General features: G+C 51.4%; 1 protein-coding gene across 4 annotated transcripts in view; it reads right to left on the reverse strand.

Moving 5' to 3' along the window:
- The window catches only part of PHACTR4 (phosphatase and actin regulator 4), a 73,147-nt gene that overhangs the window by 11,603 nt on the left and 44,710 nt on the right, over window positions 1–16,834 (reverse strand). For 2 of the 4 annotated variants that reach the window (XM_069875354.1, XM_069875357.1), the window contains 4 exons: window positions 5,024–5,200; window positions 4,519–4,599; window positions 676–840; window positions 187–546 (listed from right to left, as the gene is read on the reverse strand). In XM_069875354.1, the coding sequence (XP_069731455.1) occupies window positions 187–546; window positions 676–840; window positions 4,519–4,599; window positions 5,024–5,200 (783 nt within the window). Of the gene's footprint in view, window positions 1–186; window positions 547–675; window positions 841–4,518; window positions 4,600–5,023; window positions 5,201–15,095; window positions 15,416–16,834 lie in introns of those variants that run through there. The other 2 variants (XM_069875353.1, XM_069875356.1) reach the window with 2 other exon arrangements.

Raw genomic sequence — 16,834 nt, forward strand, 5'->3', positions numbered from 1 at the left:
TCCAAGGTCTCCCCGGAGCCTTCTCTTCCCCAGGCTAAACAACCCCAACTCTCTCAGCCTGTCTTCATACAGAAAGGGCATTTTCTGTATCGCACTAAAAATCTTCTCTTATGAAGCGAAGTGACTCTTGGAGCAAGAGCTCCAGCACATCTCAGGGTACAAAAACCAGCTTAGGGAGGCACTTACCTATGACTGAGTTGCTGTTTCTGTTGACAGGTTTGGGAGGAGGGACGGGAGGCTGTTTGGCAGGAGCTGTGCTGGTTGTGGTCGTGGGAGCAGTAGTGTTGGCACTGGCGAGAGCCGGGGGCAGAGTCCTGGGGGCTGGGGAAGGGGCAGCAGTGGAATTCACTGTCTTTGCCACAGCAGGGGCTGCGGTGGAGGGTACAGTTTTTGTAGTGTTGCTGGCAGGCGTTGGATCCTTCGCCTGCACTTCACTGGCCTCCTGGGATGTAGAGGGAGGTCTTTTTGGAGGAAGCAAAGGCTGTCTGGGAACATATGGCTCCTGAGGTGGATCCGGTTCGGGCCCAGATTGGCTGCTGGAGGAGCCTGCAAAGTGAGAGAATTCAGTCTGAGAAACTGAAGAGCCTAGAGAAAGGTGGGAAGAATCAAATGGAATTCAAAACTGGTCCTGGGAGAATCTGAAGCAACCAGTTTCAAACACATCTGGTTTCCTACCCTGCCTTTTCTTTGGTTCCTCAGCTGGACCAGGCTTCCTAAGGCTGGATGACTTTGTGGCCTCCTCTTCCTGGCCGGCTGTGTTACATACACTGGGACCACCGATCGGGACTGTGTGGCCATTCTTCAGTGCAGGTGGGTTCAGCTTCTCTGGTTCTTCCCCATCTGCAAAGGGATGGGAGGGGACAGAAACAAACAGAAAGCACTCAGAAAGGAGGGGACGGAGGAGACATGGCTGAGCTGCCATCAAGCCACACCAACTGAGGGTGCCTTCTGCAGAGGAGAGCCAAAGCTGAGCACCGGGCATTTCACAGAATGGTTTGCGTTGGAAGGACCTCAAAGCCCATCCAGTTCCACCTCTGCCATGGGCAGGGACACCTCCCTCTGGATGAGGGGCTCCAAGCCCCATCCAACTTGGCCTTGAACCCCTCCAGGGATGGGGCAGCCACACCTTCCCTGGGATTCCATCATCAACAAACAAAACAGTTCAGCACTGTATCCCACTGAGGGTTTTTCTCCTTCAGCAGCCTCAATCTACCACTGCATTTAAGCCACAGCCCAAGGAAGTTACAGTCACAGTTAAAAGCCTCCAACAGCTTTTGTGTCTGCTCACCATTGCAGACTGCTCAAAACCTCCTTGCTGCAACACAAATCCAACAGGAGTGGAGTGATCTACTGGAAATGCAATAAGAGATTTTGATAATGTCTTAAAATTAGTTGAAGCACCTCTATTTTTGTCCTGTTTCTACTCCGAATTTGGCATAAAAATCACCGCTCTACCCAATACATCCCACAGAGAAGCCCATTTCCTCCCTTTTTACCTTAGTTTTAATCTGATGCAATTAGACAACTCCAAAACCTGATGGAGTTCGTCTCGACTAATTCTGCTTTTACAGATTTCAAATGTTAGAAGCAAGCTCTCTTTTGGAAAAAAAAAACATATTCTTTTCAGCCCATGCTTTTGAGAGCACTTGGTCATGATGAGAAAATAACTCAACCACTCTCAGCCTCTGTAATTGCCCTGACAGGCAAACTCTTGATAATAATATTCCCCAAATTAGACTTAGCATCCACTCTAAAGGGGAACTGCCTATTTTGACTGCTTTCCAACTCCAGAAAACTTGAATACATCACCAATTTGATTAGAGATCCTTAGCATTTTCAGTCTACTGTCTCTCAAGCAGTTCCAGCGCATGGCATTGTGGGCCAGGTCTGCTCTGCTGCTCTGATTTTTGATGATTTATTCCACTGCCCTCTTCCCATCTCGTCTCCCCCCCTAGGTATTTACCCACCTTTCCCTAACCTGAGGTCAATTCAGAAGCTGAAAGCAAAGATACCAAGAAGTTAAAAGGTCCCCAGGCTTTTTTTCCTGCCAAAAATAGCCGTGGTTCCAGAGGAGATGGCAGACGGCGCTGCCTCGCTTGCTGAGCTGCCCTTCCCTGAAACGCAGGAAGCAGAGACACCAACGAGCAGGAGTTTCCTCCCCAGCCAAGGCTGAAACTTGAGAGATGAGCTGGAGCTTTTATAGCAGCCATCGCCTCTGGCGAGCTGAATATTTCAGTGAGGGAGACAGGAACAGTGTGATCCAGCTTTCCTTACCATGCAAGCCTTGGGTGCCCCCTCCAGCAGGGAGCTGCAGCACGTGTGGAATGCTCCTCATGGCACACCACCTCACTCCTGATTTTGGTTTCAGTGACCTCCTCCAACATCAAGACACCCCAAGGCCATCGTCTTCCCTCACTGTGAGCCCAGCACAACCTGCTGATTGCTGGCTCAGAGCGATCCCACCCAGTTGGCATTGGTCTGAAAGCCTCTTCTACACCTCTTCCCTCCCTCATCCCGAACTGTTGCCAGGATTTTGCCCCCTAAGAACTTGCCTAAAAAAATTAACTGACCTTGTCAGCGCAGGTTTTAAAATTACAAGCAAACACAACCACCTACCGGCACCATCTTGTGACCGCCCGAGTGTCTTAAACTCACAGAAGGGATTAAGATAATGCGCTTTCTAATCTAACCCTCCTGACAACGCTGACTGCTCCCTCCTACCTTGGGTTTGCACTTTGGCCAGATCACAGCCATCTTCTGCTTCTTAAGCCAGATCAGATGACTCAGAGCAGAAAATAATTCCGCCTCTCAGCCACACTTCTGTTACACCCTCTCAGTTTGGAAGATCTCTCCTCTGTCATCCCTAGCTGGAAGTTTGTTACCCGAAGCCTTTGATCTCTCTTCCACAGTTTCATCCTGTGACCTCATACACTTTTGCACCGCGATGAACTCTCCCTCCAGCCCGGCATTTACCCCCTCAGGTGCCGATGGCTCTCACACAGCACAGCTGCAAACAACTGCGAGAAGACTTCCCCTCTCAGTTTTGCCTTCAGCGGTTTGGTCTGAAAAGCCATTCTTCCACCTCTACTTTTCCACTTTGCTTTTTCCTTAAAACCTTGCAATTTGCATTAAATGAAGGCTGCCACTGCAGCGCCTTTTGGGGTGCAGTTACACATCATGGAATGGGTTGGGTTGGAAGGGACCTTAAAGCCCACACAGATCCATCCCCTGCCATGGGCAGGGACACCTTCTGCTGGATCAGGGGCTCCAAGCCCCATCCAACCTGGCCTTGAACCCCTCCAGGGATGGGGCAGCCACCCCTGCTCTGGGCAACCTGGGCCAGGGCCTCCCAGTCTCACAAGAAAACATTTCTTCCTATGATCTCATCTAAATCTCCCCTCTTTCAGCTTTAAACCATAGCCCCTTGTCTTCTCCCTGCCCTCCCTGCCCAAGAGCCCCTCCCCAGCTTTCCTGGAGCCCCTTTCAGGACTGGAAGCTGCTCTAAGGTCTCCCTGGAGCCTTCTCCAGGTTGAACAACCTCAACTCTCTCAGCCTGTCCTTGGATGGGAGGTGCTACAGCCTTCGAATCATCTCCGTGGCCTCTTCTCAACTGGCTCCAATAGCTCTCTGTCCGTCCTGTGCTGAGGGCTCCACAGCTGAACGGAGGGCTCCAGGTGGGGTGTCACGAGAGCAGAGCAGAGGGCAGAATCACCTTGGTCCCCCTGCTGCTCCCACCGCTTTGGATGCAGCCCAGGATACGGTCGACTCTAAGCCGAAGACCAGGCTGCTCTCCCATCACACGTTCCTGCCTCCTCCCACAGCACCCAACGCGCAGCCAGGTGACTGGATGGTGAACCGACCTGCCTGAAAACCTCTTTGAGTAGGACAGTCCCAACTCAGAGACATCAGGGACAACAGAAAAGGGGATGAGATCTCTTTGACAGCTTCAATAAGCTCAGCCGTGGCTGTGATACCGCACCATGAAGCGCCTTGTCTATAACCCTTGGAGGAAATGCCGCTAGCCAGGCGGCTCAAAAGCCATCGATTTGTTTCTTTTTCCAAGCATGATGCCTTGGAAGCTGAGCTCCAAGGTCGTGGCTCTCCCGCAGCGCTTAAGAGTGTGATCAGAACAAGCCGGACATGGTGAGTGCAAGTGTGAGGGAGGAGCTCAGCAGGATGAGACACAGAGGCTGGAGCAGGACACGCAGAGGAGGGACGGGATAGGAAGTGACAGGGAACAGCCCTTCCCTCCCTGCTGGCAGCACGCAGGAAAGTGTCCAAGGCAGGAATTGTGATTTCTTAGAAGAATCTTCCTCATGGAGCAGGCTGCTGCCATCCTTGCTGGGTGCAAAAGTCAGACGAGAGAGATTGAAAAAGGCAGGACAGAAGGGAACCACGTTAGCAAAAAGCTATCAGATTTGTCTCCCAAAAAAGCCCAGCTGCGAGGGCGAGGTCTCGCTACAGGAGGATCAGTGACACAGAACACAGACAGGAGGAGAAATTCATTTGCAGACTCACCCTGCTCAGGCTCTTCCAACAGAACCCCTCTTTTTACCAGCTCCTCTCTTGGCTTTCGCATAGAAATCTTTCGTTCTAAAACTGATATTAAATCGAAAAACAGCACTCAGAAAACAGGGTAGAAGTTCAAGAAGATACTATTTTAAAGGGATCTTCTGGAGGAGGCCTTCAAATGTCACTGGTCTTGCATGGATTAGGAGGAGGGATTGCAGGTTCAAGCCTGCGCTTCACACTCTACTGCTGATCGCGGAGCAAACCCGCCCTCCCCGCGGCTGCGTGGGGAGGTTCTATGCAAGGAAGGAATTTGTTTGTCTGAAACTACTGCTCCATGGCAAGGTGCTTCTGGAGAGATCGCAGGTGCCAGCCCATCACCAAAGCCACAGTTGGGTTCTTACGTGTGTCAGCGCTCGGGCTTGTGCCAGCAAGCCCTTCTCCCTAGCCAGACGGCTAATGGCAGGCTTCCCAAGCACAGGAAGGGAATTCCAACCCGCCCCGATTACTCTACCTTCCGAAGTCTCCTTAAATTTGTCGCTGCTTTTCTTTTTCCTCCATTTCCAGGGTTTGAAGATCTTGCCAAAGCTTGAAAACTTGCTTTTCCTCTTCGTAGGCGGTGTGGTGTCACCCGATTCCAAAACGTCTACCCCCATGCTGGCATCAGTCGGGGGGTGATCCACCTCTTCTGCTGCACAGGAAAGAAGAAAGATGTTACCTTCGTGCTGCTTCCACCTCCCACCACCAGCCCCTTTCACCCCGGGAAACAGCGGCGCACGTTCATGCAAAGAAGGGAGCAAGACTCCATGCCTTCATGTAGCCCGTCAGCGTTTCCCATTAGCTTGGGGAGACAAGAGTGGGGTTTCCAATGTTAACGGTGCAAAGGGTAACTGGTAAGAGGCTTTCGAATGAAACAAGGATTAGTTTAACTTTGCAGTGTCACAGCTTCGCCCAGGGAACACAAATCACTTGGCTGCAGTTTCTCATCTTCAGCTGGAAGCAACTGGTGCTGGACACAAGTAATTACACGAACACAAACACCTTCCAGACTGCAGAGCCGGCTTTTACGGCTGTCTACACACACTGGAATTACCAGACCCATTACACCAGCTGCATAAGCTAGAACTCAGCCTCTCTTATTTTCCCCTCTATAAATAAGGCCAGCAAAGCCGGCCAAGAGCAACAACCACACAGGAAAGCAACACAATGCCGGCCTGCGCTCCACCTACCGTACTCGAAGTCTCTGGAGAACAACACAAGAAGGACACAGAGGTGGGGGGGACATGCAAAAAAACCCCCAGCTTGCTAAACCAACAGAAAAACATCATAATGAAACAACTTGCAAAGCAGAACCAGCACATTGAACACTAAGCTGGCGACTGTCAAAACATTTCTTCTTGAGAGCTCATCTCAATCTTCCCTCTTGCAGCTTCAAACCGTTCCCCCTCATCCCTTCCCTGCCCTTCCTGAGCAAGAGCCCCTCCCCAGCTTTCCTGGAGCCCCCTGGGAGCTGCTCTAAAGGTCTCCCTGGGGCCTTCTCTTCTCCAGGCTGAACAACCCCAACCTAGCAATGCCTGCAAAAAAAAAAGCAGAAATCAGAGTGCACACAACCTTAGTGAAGCCAGCTTGGGGCTTCCTTCATGGGCTTAATTTCCAGGCTGAGAATCCCTTGGCTTCAGCGCTGCAGATGACAGGAGCACCCATGCTGTGTCGCAGAACTCTGTGAGAACACACAACATCGAGAGCAGAGCCCGGAGACTTGCTGCAGTCCCACAGCTCAGCCCTGCCAGCACCACAGGCCGAGGTGCCGCGTTACAAACTGCACTTGTATGTCTTATTTTTGAGCCTCCAAGTCAAACGTTCTGGAATTTGCGAGCCTCCTAGGATCACAAAAGACCTTCCAGTCAACTTCAGACAAGTTCGTGTGAGGAGCCTGCAGAAAAGACAATACCCGCTAGGCCACGCTGAAAGTTCAGCCAAGAATCCCTTCTCCTGAGGCTAAAAGATTGGGAAAGGAATTTTAGAGGAAAGCTGTTTTGCACACAGGACAAAGAGCTCATAACGTATCTGCTGTATCCCACAAACATCCACCAGGGATACGGACCCAGATGTGAGAAAGCAGATTCCTGTCAACACAGGGAAGAGCAGATCCAGGAGAGGGGAAAACAACCAGAGAGGAAAAAATGAGTAGTTTGGTGGAGCTCTACCTGTGACCCTGCAGTGCTTCCTAGCCTGAGATTCCAGACCCCAGGAAACGTCAAGCAAGGGGAGCCCCAGCCACGGGCTCCGAGCAGCCTCGAGGTGACTGCGCTGGGGACAGGCCGTCACGGGGCACCACGGCAGGACAGACGGACATCGATTTTTCAGTCTGAAATAAAAGATGACTGAATAATAGGGAAGAGAGAAACAACAGAGGTCACGCTAGCAGCACCTAGAAAACTGGGGAATGTTTCAGTAGGAGGCTCTGGATCTCATATGAGAAGCTCGGTCTTTAATCAAATGACTGAGGAAGAGGAAAATCAGCCCAGGACTCTGTTGTACCAAGAGGCTGGAGCAACATGGAAGCACCACTGTGCTAACCAGCAGAAGAAAAAGGCTTTTCCAAGCTCACTGTGGTAATTTCAGACTGTACCTGCAACGCACGAGCCTTCCTGCTCTGTGCAGGTTCCTCTCCTCACTTGTGGGACTCCACATTTCATAGAACCATGGAATGGGCTGGAAGAGACCTCAAAGCTCATTCAGTTTGACCCCTCTGCCGCGGGCAGGGACACCTCCCACAGGCTCAGGAGCTCCAAGCTCCATCTAACCTGGCCTTGAACCCCTCTAGGGATGGGGCAGCCACCCCTGCTCTGGGCAACCTGGGCCAGGGCCTCCCCACCCTCACAGCAAAACATTTCTCTCTCATATCTCACCCCAATCTCCCCTCTTGCAGCTGAAAACCATTCCCCCTCTCCCTACCCCTGCACTCCCTGATCAAGATCCCCTCCCCAGCTTTTCTGGAGCTCCTTCACGCAGTGAATTCACACAGTGGTGGTTGATGAGGTTTTTCTGTTTTGTTGTATTTTGCTTTTATAAATCATCCCTCTAAGAAAAAGCTCACTCAGAACCAGCAAAAAGCTGATGCCAGCCAACAATTATTTGAAAAAGCAAGATCAATTCAGCATCTGAACAGCTGCTTAAGAAAAATCTGGATTCATAACAGGAGAGAAACGGGGTGGAAAGCAACACACAAGATGTCAGCACTGATCTGTGATTTTCTGCTGGAAGGGAGGGTGGGTGTGAGGAAGTGGGGATGTAAAAAAACCATGGCATTTCAAGTTCCCAGAAACCCAAGAGAAACTGGCTGCTTCGAGGCGCTTTCTTCAGAGACCAGAACATTCGCCCCGGAGTTGTACATGTAATTCTAAAAAGCCTTATTCACTTTGTTCAACAGAGCGTTCCCAAGGTTTACCAGGCGGGGAAGACTGCCTGCCAGGCACGGGCTGTGGATTGAATTTGGATCCCAAAGTGCCACGCAAAGGCACTGCCCTCACCTTTCCAAGGAGCGGAAAGAGCTCTGAGGGCAGACGTACCCAGCTCACTCTGTACATCCCTTCCCGGATCCTCCCACCCGAGATGTCCGAGCGCTGCGCTAAGCACAATGAGTTATTAGAAGAAAACTCAGCCGTCACGTCCAGGGATTAATGAACAGAGAGCTCAGCAAGCTGTGATGTCTCCATTTCCAATTAGAGGGACAACGACACAAGCATTTCGCTGCCACAGCCGCATCTGAGCGGCCACTACGTGAAAGGATGGGCCAAAACTGCTGAAGATGCAAGACAGCCTCAACGTCGGAGTAGGAAACAGGCAGGGAGGGTGGGGGAGAACCCATGTGTGAGTTAGGCTGAACATTAGGAAAAAATTTTTCACAGAAAGGGTCATTGGGCAGTGGCAGAGGCTGCCCAGGGAGGGGGTTGAGTCCCCTTCCCTGGAGGGGTTTAAGGGACGGGTGGACGAGGTGCTGAGGGACATGGGTTAGTGATTGATGGGAATGGTTGGACTCGATGATCCGGTGGGTCTCTTCCAACCTGGTGATTCTATGGTTCTGCGAGTTTGACTGCAGGCAGAAGAAGCTTTCAGCAGCTCCTGCAGTCCAGGTCTGACTGTCCAAATACCATCCCAGGGTGGAGTTCCACTCCAGGTGCCTGACTGCCACCAGCTGCAATCACACAGGTTAATACAAAGGCAAAGTTTCACAATGACATTCAGCATCGATATTGAATAACTGGGTTCTTGCTTCTCTGCCATGCCACCCCACCAGCCACACTACCACTGCTGGGCATCAGCTCTAGTCCAACATGAGAACACTCAGTTTTCACAGAATCAGGGAATGGTTTGAGTTGAAAGAGACCTCAAACCCATCCAGTTCCACCCCTGCCTTGGGCAGAGACACCTCCCACTGGATCAGGGGCTCCCAGCCCCATCCAACCTGGCCTTGAACCCCTCCAGGGATGGGGCAGCCACCACTGCTCTGGGCAGCCTGGGCCAGGGCCTCCCCACCCTCACAGCAAAACATTTTTTCCTAAGATCTCATCTCAATCTCCCTTCTTGCAGCTTTAAATCAATCCTCCTCACCCTGTCCCTGCACTCCCTGATCAAGAGCCTCTCTCCAGCTTTCCTGGAGTGCTTTTCAGCACTGGGAGCTGCTCTAACGTCTCCCTGGAGCCTTCTCTTCCCCAGCCTGAACAACCCCAGCTCTCTCAGGAGGTGCTCCAGCCCTCAGATCATCTTTGTGGCCTCCTCTGGACTTGCTCCAACAGATCCGGGTCCTTCCTGTGCTGAGGGCTCTGGTTCTGTGTCTCAAAACAGCCACGCAAGAGGGGAGACAGGACAACCGTGCGCCTCTCCACAGCATAAACCCGGAGTCCAAATAACTTCCACCCCTCTTTTATTCCGTGTAGAATAAAGCTCGATAAATATTACTGAACAGCCAACACCTCAAGACCAGCACAGCCCTCCGGGTGATACTGATGCCATGAAAGCTGTTTCCCTCCCAGACACACGTTGGGATTCATTCAGTCCAGTTCTGCAGCCGGGCGACTCACAGCAGAGCTTGTAAAGCTTCATCCCTTCCCCACGCTCTTCCTTTTACCCTCCCTAATTACCACATGGACACAGACATTTAAAACAGGCTCTTGTGATGCAATTATGAATTACATTTACTGCTAATTAGCGGGTGGATCAGCAGCTGTAGGTGTGCTTTACTGATCTGTATTTTAAATAACCTCATTGTTGAGCGATTGTTCACACTAGACGGAGCTCATACTCCCTCAGAACAGGACCTTCCCTTCCATCCACAGCACAGTGCCAGCTCAAATTTCCATGACATGGTGCAGAAAGGACGTTTGTATGGATGGAGCCAGGGCAGGGGGGATTCTCTGTGCCTCTTCTTGCTTTCTGGGTCCCTAAGCTGCTCTGCCATGTGAGGCAGAAACCCCTCCTTATCCAACTTGTGCTCCTGGAAACTGCTAAGGAGCCACAGCGCAGTGCTGGGGGAATGAAACGGGGCAAGAAGAGACAAACCAGGCTTTAAGCAAAGGGTCAGAAGCTGCTATCCTCACTTGACCCAGTCCTTGCTGAGCACCACGGGTGCTGACCTGCATGGCAAGTCTGTGTCCGAGAGAGCGGCCGCACCTTCTTCCCTGCGGTCCTGGGCTGGAAAACCCATTTGAAACATATTAAAAAGGCCAAATGAGGTGAGCCCAGGGGAGTCCTCGTTAGTAGGCTGAGAGCTTTCCAACGAGCAGGTCCCTAACTCACCCCTATGCCAGAGCAGGACCTTGTTTAACCTTTCAGAAAGAATCACATGGAGTATTCCCTTTGGAACACGCACAGCCCCAGCCGAGAGAAACTCCTGAAGAAAACATCTACTGCAACTTCTGCAGGTTCCCTGGGTGCTCCTCCTCGAGAAGATGTCCTGGAGCACCCATCCCACGTCCCTCGGATTTACCGCAGCACCTGGTGGGCTCTGGGGAGGGAGCAATGTCCTGGCTGCCGCCTCCCACCTTCCCCATCAGAGCCTATTGCCATTTCCCATCTCTCCAAAACACTTAACGCATCCTGATTCTCTTCCATCAAAACAAGCAGGTGAATTTGAGCTGCTTAAACAGCAGATTTGTGTTAACCCAAAATGTTTAGTCTGAAATAGTATCAGGAGACTTCACAGAATTGGCACAGCGTGGAGACACAAGAAGGCAGAAAGTTCCAGCAATGCCAAGAGCTCAGGATGAGGTTCTCTGTCAGGATGCCTGGCCAGCTAGTCCTTCAAACCTCCCCCTGCAGAAGGCTGCACACATTTACAATCAAGCCTTGCCAGTAAAATCCAGGTGGAAAAAAACCTCTTCTCCCACTGTACCTTGTGGTGTAGTGTAGGGACTTTGGGTATCAACACGAATAAACAAAAAGCATTTATTTCATGAAGGATCATCTCTCACAGCAAAGATACCTGCAACAGCACGAGTGACACCTCCAATACAATCATAGAGGCTGGAAAAGACGCCTGGGCTCATCCAGTCCAAACATGATTCCACATTTCTGTCATCCTCCCTGCCCTTTGTTGAAAATTCATGCTGCCCTTGTTACCTCCAACACCAAGGACTTAGAATCATGGAATCATTAAGGTCAGAAAAGACCCCTAAGCTCATCCAGTCCAACTGTCAGCCCAACACCACCGTGCCTGCTAAGCCATGTCCTGAAGTACCACGTCTCCACATTTTTTGAACCCCTCCAGGGATGGAGACTCCACCACTGCCCTGGGCAGCCTCTGCCAGGGCTTCACCACTCTGTCAGTGAAGGCATTTTCCCTAATGTCCAATCTAACCCTTCCCTGGAGCAACTCGAGGCCATTTCCTCTTGTCCCATCACTTGCTAGCTGGGAGAAGAGCCCAGCATCCACCTCCCCACAACCTCCTTTCAGGGAGCAGCAGAGAGACAGGAGGTCTCAGCTCAGTATGCACAGCGTTAAAAAAAAATTAAACCCCACCTGCGTGTCCTGGTGAATTTTTGAACCATTCTGACTCAGGCCACACACCATCAAAAGCCAACGTGGCCATAGAGAAGCCTTATTTTGTTTTTAATTGGCACATCACTACATAAGCTAAAAATCACTTCAAGATCCAACTTAGATACCCTAACAAAGCCAGACTGAAGGCTGTGAAGAAATCAAAGCCTTGCATCCCAGATGCTGACAATTCCTATTATATAGCCGCATGCCTGGGAGGGAAACTCCTGATTTCCAGTGTTCCTGAGGAAAATGGCACAATCCTTGAAGGATGAAGGGTCAGGGAGCCCCAGGACAGGACTTCGGACTCAACTTGTCAGGAAAAGACTGGGAATGTGCTGCTTTTCTCCTTGAAACATAGCCACAGACATCCAGGAGTTGATGGAACAGACCTGACCTCCAAAAGAAGATGCCCCTGATCACTGCCTGCACTACACCACACTATTTACCCCAGTCCTCTTCAGAGATGTTATGATCTGTTCAATTCTATCTCCATTAAGAGCCATCATCACAAAGGAAACAAGAAAGCATCAGTATTTTCCTTTGTAACAGGACTTAGAACATGTAAATCATAGAATGGTTTGGGTTGGAATCATGACCTTGAGCCAGATTCCTTCCATCTGCAAACCACAGTTCACCCAGAACCTGATCCATCTCTTATTGTGGTGGTTACTACAGGATTTCCACAAATCCCAGGAATTTCTGTTCCCAAGGAGCTCACCGGGCATTTCTGTCTCACAGTCATAGCCTCAAGGCTCACATCCAGACAGAACTGCAGCAGTGAGGCTTCGTCACAGTGAAGGGCAGTGTAAACGCTTGGTGGAGAGCTTGAAAGCACTTAGACAAATTAGGCACAGACCAACTCAGAATAATTCCTCTGTTTTCCCAAGCTGCACCTGAAGTTCTGCTGCCACGCAAGCCCAGAAGGTGCACAGGCTGCTCATTACACACCTCACATCCCCAGCCCTTTGGAATCACACTCTGCAGTACAGCTCGGACCGACAGCGACAGCAGCACCGATGGTCTTGTGTCGCTGAGCCGGAGTGGGATCAACAGCCTTGCACCACCGAGCCAGAGTGGGATCACAGCGGGATCAATGGCCTTGCACTGCTGAGCCAGATTGGGATCAACAGCCTTGCACCACTGAGCTAGAGCAGGATCACAGTGGGATCAATGGCCTCACACCTCTGAGCTGGAGTGGAATCACCAGCCTTGCACCACTGAGCTAGAGCGGGATCACAGCAGGATCACAGCACTGCTGAGCCACATTGGGATCAACAGCCTTGCACCATTGAGCTAGAGCAGGATCACAGTGGGATCAATGGCCTCGCACTTCTGAGCCAGAGAGGGATCAACAGCCTTGCACCACTGAGCTAGAGCAGGATCACAGCGGGATCAATGGCCTCGCACTTCTCAGCTGGAGCAGGATCAGAGCAGGACCGATGGCCTTGCATCGCTGAGCCGGAGCGAGATCAACGGCCTCGCACACCAAGCCGGAGAGGGACCACAGTAGGACCAAGAGCCTTGCACCGCTGAGCCGGAGTGGGATCGCAGTGCAACCGATGGCCTTGCATCGCGCAGCCAGAGCAGGATCCTCAGTGGCTCAAATCCTCACTGCTACAAACCCTCCTGCTACCCAGTGCTGCTGCACGAGCTGGAGGATAATTCAGAACCCTCATCTTCAGCTTTGTTGCGCTGGGCACAGCAGTTGAGGATGCAAAAAGCTTTCAAGCAAACAGCTACAAGTCAAAAAGCAAACAAAGACTCTTTTAAAGGAAACACTGTTAAGGTTAAAGCATCAAAAAAGCACTTTAGGTAAATGTTTCCAGCTTCCTATAACAGCTTTCAAAACTCTGTGTGCATTTCCTGAATGGTCCAGTGAAGACGTGAATCCCGACCTTAAAGCAATAAATGACTGTGGTCACAAAACAGCCTCAAACAGTCTCAGCCCTCGGCTTCCCTGTTATTGTACGCTTCTAATCACCATAATCTTCACAAGACTTTTCCTCTCAGCAGCATCCTGCCAGAGTTAATGCAAGAACCATCCCTTCAAGTTCACAATTTATTCAGCAGGAGCTATGCAAGCTGCGCCACGAGAAAAGGCTTCTGACAGCAAAGGGCCATCTGTGGAAACACCAGGTCTGCTGGCCTCCAGCCTGACGAAGGACAACGTCATTGCACCCAGCGAGCCCACTCCCCTGAGAACGACCAGCCTCCCTGGTGCTGGGTGAGAGAAAAAGCCCAAATCCAAACACGTTGGCTTCTAATAGCACCTAGAGTGCAAGGAGAAGGCTCTGGGGAGATCTTAGAGAGGCTCCCAGTACTGAAAGGGGCTCCAGGGAAGCTGGGGAGGGACTCTGGATCAGGGAGGGGAGGGATGGGATGAGGGGGGAATGGTTTGAAGCTACAAGAGAGAAGATTGAGATCCTAGGGAGAAATGTTTTGCTTTGAGGGTGGGGAGGGAAGGCCCAGGTTGCTCAGAGCAGGGGTGGCTGCCCCATCCCTGCAGGTGCTCAAGGCCAGGTTGGATGGGGCTTGGAGCCCCTGATCCAGTGGAAGGTGTCCCTCATTACTGCAGAGAGGTGGGACTGGATGGGCTTTGAGGCCCCTTCCAACCCAAACTATTCTATTGAGATGCTGTCCATCTCCATGGACAGAATGAAGACGACTGAAGTTTTACTTCTCCCTTCCACTCTCAGCGCTACTTATTTTGAGTAGCTCTTGAACAAGACTGGAGTGAACTTGGGGTGGGGAAGAGAGGGTCACTGGTTTAATGTGTGCCCTAAAGACTTGGTAGGTTCAAAGTTATGAAAGTGAAAACCTGTATCCCAGAGTTCTCCATGTTCCAGCGTCAAGAGTCAGGCAATGCCACTTTACGGGTGAGCAGCAAAGGGACTCAGCCCTGACAGCTGACAGCAAGGATATGAGATAAAAGGGAACAGCACGAGGTGCAAAGTCTCCTCTCGTAGCGCATCGCGGTCCCAGCGCTGGGAACACAGACCTGGAAATAACACTGACCTACACACAGTGTTCTGGAAGTAGAGCTGCTTCCAGGGCTTAAAGCAAGGCTGTGTTTGCTCCAGGCTGCCAGTTACCCAGCTACCTTGTAAAGCAGAGAGCGAAAACAAGCAGGACAACGATTGCCAAGCCCCTTCTCCCCCTAGAACTATGGGAGCTGCCCCAAAAGCTGGTGTCATCACATACAAGGAGGCAATTCCAGGCAGCTTTGATCCCAGCTCAACTTCATCGCTGTCCAAGAGCTTTGTACCCCTGCACTTGCCACGCAAGACAGAGACCATCTCTAAAAACCACAGCTCAGAGCCTGCCTGCGATCCACAGAACACGTTGCACAGCGACTGCATGTGACGTGAGTAATGGAAAGGGAGGAAATGGAGTTATTTCTCTTGTTTCTCTTCCCAGCTCCCAAGCCGGGCACAGGTTACACAAGTCCCGCATTCCACTCCTCCCGACTCCTCCGTTTCACCTGCAATCCTGCCCTGCCGCAGCCTCAAAGTTTCCTCCGTCTCCCCTGCCCTCCATTACTCACCGAAAGCAGCTGGATTTACCGGTCTCGAGAAGTGCGGCTGCCCCATGGGATTCTTTTCAAAGCAGCTGTCCAGAAGAAGGCAAGAGGGGGGGAAAAGAAAAGAGTAGTCTACCCTGAGAGAGTCCTTTAAAATGATAAATCCACGCTTGGGACTGGGAAAGAGCTTCGCGAGCGAGGAACACTCAGGCAACAGCACGGGTGTCCGACAGCCCCGGACAGGTCCTGTTCTCCCCGTACCCCATGGCCGGGCACTTGATTCTCATAAATAGGCGTCTGTGCCAGCTCCCTTCACGCAGGAATGCCTGTCATTCCAGAGCCGAGCTGGCTAGGGCCGAAGCTCAGGAAGGGGAGGAGACAGCAAACCATGCTCCAGCCACTTAGCTGCATAATCCAAATCATCAACACCCCTCGCTCCTGCCTCGCATTAAGTTTAGTAAGGAGAGAGAAGAGCTAGGAGTGAGGAGAGAGGGAGACTGGGGAGTTTCGCTCAAGGAAGGGCTTGGAGGAACCACGCATGGAGGGGTTTCACCTCCTAAATGGGATCAAGGAGGTAAGAACGCACCTGAGCCTTCAAAGGACAAAGAGAGTCGGCGATGGATGGGGAAGCATGGTGCTCGAACTGTCTTGGAGCTGCGCTGCCTGGAGAGGAAAGGGAATTTCAAAGAGTGCCTGAACTGACAGGCACCTGGCCAGACATGTAATAAAACCTCATTTTCACAGCAATTCCTGTCCTCGCTGAAGCTACCAGGGAGAAGGCAGGAGCAGGGAGCGTGTCTTCTCATTCAGCAAGAAAAGGAAGAGTTTATCTTGTATTTCATGTGTCACATCTTGCTGGTTAAGGTAACAAACAACCGCCTCGACATCTGCATAGCAATAAGAAAAATCTCCAGGGCTGAAATATTTCCACTCGGATCCTTTAATTTTTCATCAGCGTTCATGTTAGGACTTGAGTGAACCTACAGCTCCTTTCCCAAGCCCCACACACCACAGAGGAGCAGGAAAACCTCTAAACATCCAGAAGCTTCATTTTAACTCAGGGGAAAAGGAAAAACAAGTTTCCAACCCATACAGGAATTTGCAGCATCGCCCCCGTGACTAATCAGGAACCTGAGTCCCTCTGACATGTGAGGTTTGTCCTCTCTGCTGTAGGAAAAAGCAGTTTTAAACACACTGAGGTTTGTTCCAGCTCTCAAGGTCCCCGTCCTTGTCAGCCCAGCGGCCGCGAAGCTTTCATAGCGCTGAATATTCCCCAGGCAGTCAGGAGGAGTTCAGGACGAGCTCACCATGCAGCAGTCCCAACTGCAAAACCCTTCTATTCTGGGAAACAGTAAAATCCAAGACTGTCAGTTTGGGCTGGGGCAGCTGGGAACGATCAGCGCTGTGCATTAGTCGGAACAGACACCCAAAGCGAGCGCCTGCTTCGTGACCATCACCGTCCGGAGCTGCCTGCGGCGGGTTTGCAACCAGAAAAGGGAAGGGGGTAGTTCTGAAATCGAATTAAACTCCACCTAAGTGAGAAACACACCTCGGAGATGGTGATGCTCTTGGTTCCTCCACTGACACATTAGCCACACCATCAGACAATTTGTAGAATCCTCTCCTCCCTTCTGGAGCACAGTTGGAAAAAATGGGAGAAGGCAGGCAGGCTCTGCCCCTTCTGCCCCAGCACCTTGTAACCCCTGCCCCGGGCAGCCAGGCAGGAGCAGGTGGAGGAGCAAAGGATCAGCGGACACGTGGAG

Source organism: Phaenicophaeus curvirostris, chromosome 23 (assembly GCF_032191515.1).
Source record: "Phaenicophaeus curvirostris isolate KB17595 chromosome 23, BPBGC_Pcur_1.0, whole genome shotgun sequence".
Classification (NCBI taxonomy): Eukaryota; Metazoa; Chordata; class Aves; order Cuculiformes; family Cuculidae; genus Phaenicophaeus; species Phaenicophaeus curvirostris.